This window comes from Silene latifolia, chromosome Y (assembly GCF_048544455.1).
Source record: "Silene latifolia isolate original U9 population chromosome Y, ASM4854445v1, whole genome shotgun sequence".
Lineage (NCBI taxonomy): Eukaryota > Viridiplantae > Streptophyta > Magnoliopsida > Caryophyllales > Caryophyllaceae > Silene > Silene latifolia.
In genome coordinates this window covers 322507888-322515452 of record NC_133538.1, presented here as the reverse complement: position 1 = coordinate 322515452, position 7565 = coordinate 322507888, and the positions used below count along the sequence as shown (strand labels likewise).

General features: G+C 37.2%; 2 protein-coding genes across 2 annotated transcripts; both read left to right on the top strand.

Annotated features, from left to right (window-relative positions):
- Positions 1-5607: 5607 nt before the first annotated feature.
- Positions 5608-6147, top strand: LOC141631297 (uncharacterized). Its single transcript, XM_074443986.1, has 2 exons — positions 5608-5866; positions 6020-6147. The coding sequence occupies exons 1-2, from the start codon at positions 5608-5610 to the stop codon at positions 6145-6147; spliced, it is 387 nt and encodes a 128-aa protein (XP_074300087.1).
- A 326-nt stretch (positions 6148-6473) lies between these two features.
- Positions 6474-6959, top strand: LOC141631296 (uncharacterized). Its single transcript, XM_074443985.1, has one exon. It carries the CDS (start codon positions 6474-6476, stop codon positions 6957-6959), a length of 486 nt encoding a protein of 161 aa, XP_074300086.1.
- Positions 6960-7565: the final 606 nt, after the last annotated feature.

Below are 7565 nucleotides of genomic sequence, written 5' to 3'. Positions count from 1 at the left end.
CCGAAAAATCCCGTATCCTCAAAATGCATGCAAAGTAGGACGAAAATGGTACGATTCCACGACTTTCACGTTCATTTCTACAAAACGGACAAACCGAACCAAAGTAGCCAATTCGGGGCATAATGTGATATAAACAGTACAAAAGTACATGGAAATACGTGCTAAAATAGGCTAAAAATACTATACAAAATGTACGTATCACTCTTCATGAATTTCGGTATAGATCAAGTCGTAGATCGGCTCTTCATCATCAGCGGGCAGCGCAGGTGAAATGGCCTCTTTCTCCCATGACATAGGCATTGTGGCAAGAATGTGATACCTCCTGTAATGTCTCAGCAGATGATGATCAAGATGGGTTGCAACCCATAGATAAGGGCCCTTTTTTCTAGCATCCGAATAAGAAGTCCTCTTTCCCCACATCTTCCCCCGCAAATCTAGCCCCTAATTTTTTTGCCTGAAGAAAACTATCATGGCAGTTGGCTTCGTCAAACTCAATAAAAGCAAAGCCTACAAAACCTTGCTTGTTTTTATACATAGGGAACAATTTTTTAACCGCAGTGAAACCAGAGTCATGAAGCATTTGCGTCAACTACCCAAAATCAGGGTTTAAACCCTTTCCATTCACATCATAATGAACCAGGAGATTATGGAGAATGCAAGTAAAAGGTTATGCATAACGAGAATGTGATTGTAGCTCTGATACACCAGCCATATTTTATTTAGAGAGAAATTTAGAGATAAATTAAAGAGTAAATGTTTGATAATTTAGATTTTGACCTAAAACATTATGAAGACATATTTATAGAATTATTTTGGTCAAATTGAATATTATTGGTCAAATTTAATATTTATTAAAGTTCTGATAAAGTTTTGCATGCAGTGGTCAAACTGAGAAATCTAATCAAATAGTGACAATGGTTGAATTTAAAAACCGTTCTTTCATAATGGAAAATGACAACGGTTACAAGAAACCCGTAGCTATAACATAACAACGGGTACTACAAACCGTTGATGGTGTTAATTTAGTAACGGTTTTTAAAATGCCGTTTTCTTAAACTGGTAACGGTTGTCTAACAACCATTGATAAGAGTGGTTTTATAACGACTTTTTGGAAACCGTTATACGTTTTTGATAACGGTTTGTTAAGCAGCCGTTGTCACATTATAATAACAACGGTTTTTGAGGGAAACCGTTATTCTTATTAGCGCGGTCTAGGTTTCCGCCAATATTTGAAAAACGGTAATGTAAGTGTCATTATTAAATGCATTAAACCGTTGTGATTTGTCGTTATTGATGGCTAGATTTGGCGTAGTGCACATGGAGTTTGACAACCTTTTTGAGCTACTAAAGTGTCCTGCGGAGCTGCAAGTAGATCAAGCTGCCTACTATTTGAGAGGGAAAGTCGAGTTATGGTGGACTCGTAACAAGGAGCCCATAAGAGAAGCTAGTGAGGGAAATAACTCTGCTTATGTGAAGTGGCCGGGACTTAAGAAGATTATGAGAGCGGTATTTGTTCCGGGGCATATTAGGAGTAGAATAAGAGCAGAATTTGATTCCTTTAATATGACCGATGATATGTCAGTGGAGACCTATTATAACAGGTTTATGGAGTTGTCAGAGTATGTGTCTGACTTAAATTTCAGTGAAGAGATATTGGCACTAAGATTTGAGAAGGGGTTAACAACTATCAAGAAGAGGCTGGCAGCTGGTCAGCCAAGTAGCATGGATGATGTCTATCAGCGAGATGCGCATGCTGAGAGGATTGCTGATATGTTGAGAGAGGAGAAAAAGGAGAAGGGTGAGAAGATGAAGGGTAATTCCATAGGTGAAGGAGGGAGCAAGAAGCAGAATGTTAATCAATTTCGTAAGTTTTCACGAAGAGTGTGCCGGCAGGGACTTACAAACGTGGCGGTGGAGGACGTTCTGGGCTGAGTAGAGTGTGTGGGTTGGCTTGTTTTCGATGTGGAAGGATGGGTCATAAGAAGGCGGATTGCAGAGTTAATTTGTATTATCAAGGAGGAGGATATGGCAATGGAAATCAAGGTGGAGGTTACCGTACTCCTACATCAGGCTATGGAATAATGAAAAGTCAGAAGGTTGGAGCAATCAGAGGAATTTCAACAATTATTCTAATCAGAATCGCTTCAACAACAACAAGGCAATGGAAGTGGAAATTTTCAAAAGATAATGAATAGTGGAAATCAAAAGAATGGATAAGCATCAGCTAGCTAGGGAGGAGATAAGAGTAGTGGGAAATTATTTATAATGGGGAAAGAAACTGCAGAGGAGGATGCTCATGTGGTCACGGGTACTTTTCTTGTTAATTCTGAGCCTACCTTTGTTTTATTTGATTCGGGGGATACCCACTCTTTTATTTCAAGTGAGCATGATAGAGCCTTAAAATTAGAAATATTTGATGTGATAGAGGACTTAGTTGACATACCTTCGGGGGATCCTATACCTTGTATTCGTGTTTATAAAGATGTGTCAGTCAAGATTGAGGAATTTATCTTTCTCACCAACTTAATTGAGTTTCCCTTGGGAGGATTTGAGGTAATCTTAGGGATGGATTGGTTGGGTAAATATAAAGCTTTTATTGACTGCCATCAAAAGAAGGTCACCTTGAGTGAACCGGAGGGAGTAAAAGTTTCTTATAAGGGATTTGTAGTTAAACCTAAAATGAAACTTATCTCAACAATTACCTTGAAATATTGCTTGAGGAAGGGTGGACAATTGTTTTTATGCCATGTAAGGGACACAAGGGAAGAGGCGCCAGGGGCGGCGGGTGTAGACGTGGTGAGGGACTTTCAGAACGTGTTTCCAGAGGAGATTCCGGGGCTACCACCTAAAAGGGATATTGATTTTGGCATTAACTTGAAACCGGGGTCGTGACCTATTTCTAAAGCACCTTATAGGATGAGAACTAAGGAGTTGGAGGAGCTTAAAAAGCAGCTGGAGGAGTTGTTGGATAAGGGATATATGAGACCAAGTGTGTTACCTTGGGGAGCACATGTATTATTTGTTAAGAAGAAGGATGGGAGTATGAGGTTTTGTATTGATTACAGGGAGTTAAATAATGTTACCATCAAGAATCGGTACCCTTTTGTTGGAATATGTGTCCTCCGACAATAATGCGATTACAACTGTCGATCATGATGATCACATGTTTAAGTCTCATTTTAAGAATACATGTGGGAAGTAATATTTTACAGTCAACTGGTCCACACATACCGGTAATGATTGGCCGACTAGAGTTTGACATTACTGTCGTACGACGGTGGTGATCATTTGATCCCCTTAGGTCATACCTAAAGGGTAACACTCTTAATTGATTATTTAATTGATCGTATGAAGATACAGGTTAATTAAATTACTTAAAATTGACGGACGATTTTGGAAGTAATATTTACTTGTCTCATTGTAATTTGATTAGATAAGATACGGTCTAAGTAATCGAATTGTTTTATTACTTAGATGAAATTATTGTTTACGGAAACAATTAAACGGAATGAATAAATTATTATAAATACAATAATTCGGAAACACTTTTTGGTACAAGTAATTATGAATTACTAGGTTAATTTTATAAGTGACATTTTTATTAATATGTTGATTTTTAATTGTTAAAAATACATTTTATACACATAATGTCATGGAACTTGTGACATGTGACAATTGACAAATGACAAAATATAAAATGGACTTCCCATTATATATAAGTGCCGAAAATAAAATGGAGGGAGTGTAATGTTTAATTTGTGTTAATTATTTAAGTGAAAACAAAATGATTACTACACATTCTAGCCATGCACACCTAGTTGCTTTTGTGAAGAGCATCTTAGTCATGCATTGGCCATTACCACCCCCCCCCTCAATACCCGGTTTTTCTAGAGCAAGGCCAAGGGTTTTTGCTCTATATTTTTCCTAATATACACTACAACAAATGTGTGTGGTTATTCATTCATTCATAACATCTAAAACTTAAAGAAATTTTAGAGAGAAAAAATTACTCCTTCTTTCCTCCTCTCTTGACCGAAAAAACAAGAGACCAAAATAATTTTAGGGTCAATTTTAGTAAGATTAATATTCTTCTAGTTAAAATAATATTAATCTTTAAGAGGTTATCTTGGGTATATATCTTTGGGAGGGATTATACCTTTGAATCCTTATTCTTCCATTTGAAAGGAAAGCTCAAGAACAAGTGAGTAGGAGAACTCATTTGTGCCCATATATACGAAAACTCAAAGTATGGAAAACGATTTCTTCTTTATTCTTATTCATGTTTGCATGCATAAGATCTAAATTTAATTTTATGACTAAATTAATTGTCACATATATGAATATGTCGAAATATGAGATTAATAATTTATACACCTTTGCCTTGAATTGATGATTTGTTTGACCAGTTGAGTTGGGCTGGAATATTTTCTAAAATTGATTTGAGGTCGGGATACCATCAGCTGAGAATTAAGGATTAAGATATTCCTAAGACTGCATTCAGCACTAGATGCGGACAATATCAATTCGTTGTTATGCCATTTAAATTAACTAATGCACCGACAGTCTTCATGGACTTAATAAACCGCATGTTAGGTCCCTATTTGGATCATTTCGTAGTTGTCTTTATCGATGATATCCTAATGTACTTTAAGGATAAGGAAGAACATGAGAAGCATTTGAGGATTGTGTTGCAGACTTTGAGGGAGAATAATCTTTATGCTAAGTTGAGTAAATGTGAGTTTTGGTTGGAGAAAGTTGCCTTTCTGGAGCATGTGGTGTCTAAGGAGGGAGTGTCAGTGGGCCCAACTAAGATAGAGACTGTTGCTAAGTTGTAGAGATCGAAGAATGTAGGGGATATTCGAAGTTTTATGGGGTTGGTTGGCTATTATATGAGGTTTGTAAAAGACTTTTCAAAAATAGCTAAGCCTTTTACCCTGATAAGGAAGGAGAATAAGTTTAAGTGGGATGAGAGTTATGAGAAGGCATTCCTAACTTTGAAGGAGCGCCTGACTACATCTCCTATTTTAGCTTTACCTGAAGGGAGTGAGAATTTTGAAGTATACACTAATGCCTGGAAGAATGGGTTGGGGTGTATGTTGATGCAAAATGGGAAGGTGATAGCCTATGCCTCGAGACAACTGAAACCATGAGGAGAATTACCCTACCCATGACTTAGAGTTGGGAGCAGTGGTGTTTGAATTGAAGTTGTGATGTTGTTACCTTTATGGAGCTACTTTTAAGGTATTTTTTTATCACAAGAGCTTGAAGTACATTTATATTCATAAGGAGCTAAATATGAGACAAAGGAGGTGGATAGAGTTGATTGGAGATTATGATATAGAGATAGTGTATCACGAAGGGAAGACTAATGTGGTGGCCGATGCGGTTAGTAGGAAATCTGTTCACACTTTGTGTACTCCAAATCCAAGAGTGAGATTGCATGAAGAGGTGGAGAAGATGGATATTTATATGATTAAGAAGGGAGATACAATTGGGGATTTAAACATTGAGCCGAAGTTGTATGCTGAAATCAGGGAGAAGTAAGTGGAGGACCAACGGGTGGTGTGTTGGAGTTCGATCGTGGGCAGTGCCGAGGAGGGTGATGAGATGTCACGGTTTTACGTGGCTAGTGATGAAAGCTTGAGATTTGATGTGAGATGGTGTGTACCTGATGATGAAGAATTAAAAAGTAAGATCTTAACTGAAGCTCATTGTACTCCATATTCTGTTCATCCTGGAGGAGATAAGCTATATAAAGACTTGAAGAAGACTTTTTGGTGGCCTAAGATGAAGAAGGAGATTACTGAGTTTGGTGCAAGATGTTTGGTTTGTCAAAGAGTAAAGGGAGAGCATAAGAGACCTCAAGGTAAAGTTCAAACATTTGATGTACCTGAGTGAAAGTGGGAGAGCATTTCTATGGACTTCATTATGGGGTTGCTTAGAACTCAGAAGGGGAATAATATGATATGGGTAATAGTGGATCGATTGACTAAGTCAGCTCACTTCATTACTATGAAAGATACTTGGAGTAAAGCTGAGTTCACTAAGGCTTATGTCAAATATGTGCTGAAGCTTTATGGTGTGCCTAAAGACATTATTTCTGATCGTGATTCAAGCTTTATATCTATGTTCTGGCAGGAGTTGTAGTCTTTGATGGGGACTTAGTTTAAGATGAGTACATCATTTCATCCAGCTATTGACGGTCAGACTGAGAGGATAATTCAAACACTGGAGGATATGTTGAGAGCTTGTGTGATAAAGTTTGGCGGATCATGGGAGGAGAGGTTGGATTTGATAGAGTTTTCATATTACAATAGTTACCATGCTAGTATTAGCATGACACCTTTTGAGGATTTGTATGGAAGGATGTGTGCAGGAGTCCAGTTTATTGGGATGACAGAGCGGATGTGGTTGTGTTAGGACCTGAGATGATGCAAGAGATGGTGGAGCAAGTGAATATTATTCGATAGAATATGTGTGCGGTGCAAGATAGACAGAAGAGCTATACAGATTTGAAGAGAAGTGAGATAGAATTTGCTGCGACAGATGAAGTATTGCTGAAAGTGTCTCTTATAAAGGGAGTGATGAGATCTGCGAAGAGAGGGAAGCTGAGTCAGAAGTTTATTGGACCATATAAGATCTTGGACAGAGTTGGAGAAGTAGCTTACCGTTTAGCACTACCTCCAACTCTGGATAAGGTCCAAAATGTGTGTCATGTTTCGCAATTGAGGAAATATGTGAGTGATCCTGCTCATGTCTTAGAACTTGAGCATGTTGAGATTGATGAGCAGTTTTATTATGTTGAGGTACCTAAGGAGATCTTGGATAGAAAAGTGAGGAAGACTCGAAATGGTGAAACAGCTTTGGTGAAAGTTCTATGGTCTAATCATAAGGTAGAGGAAGCTACATGGGAAGCTGAAGCTGTAATGAGGGACAAATATCCTAGTGTTTTTGTTTAAGTAAGTTGGTTACGGGGACGTAACCCTTTTTTTTAAGGAGATAGGATGTAACACCTCGTATTTTGTGACATTTTGATGTTAGTTTGATAATAAAAGTATTTAATGAATTTAAATTGGTTAATTTAAGCTTGATGTTTCGGCCAGTTGGGTGATTTGGGTGTACTTCGGAGACGAATTTCTTTTTAAGGAGGGAAGACTATAATACCCCGTATTTTAAGGCATGGTTAATGGTTAGTCAGACGGTGGAAATAGTAAATGTGCTTTTAAAATGTATTTTAATAAATTATATTAATTAGATAATTATAGTGTGAGACGGAAAATAAAATAAATAATAATAGTGAGTAGGGATTTTGAGTATAACGTGGAACATAGCCGTGTATGGCTAGTGTTGGACTAATGATGATAATAATAATAATAATAATAATAATAATAATAATAATAATAATAATAATAATAATAATAATAATAATAGTATTACATTTTATAATATTAGGAAACTTCAAGGAAGCTTGCTTCCGCCTACCCATACTAGTATATAAGGAGGGCTTGTGATACCATAAGACTTTATTCACAAAACGTCACAAAATTACATAAAGCGAGAGAGGG

Bases quoted from the DNA above. Each gene is read 5' to 3' on its own strand.
- LOC141631296 (XM_074443985.1), top strand. From the start codon at position 6,474: ATGTGTGCGGTGCAAGATAGACAGAAGAGCTATACAGATTTGAAGAGA.
- LOC141631297 (XM_074443986.1), top strand. From the start codon at position 5,608: ATGTCACGGTTTTACGTGGCTAGTGATGAAAGCTTGAGATTTGATGTG. The intron at 5,867-6,019 runs GTAAAGTTCAAA...TTACTATGAAAG, and splicing joins AGAGCATAAGAGACCTCAAG to ATACTTGGAGTAAAGCTGAG.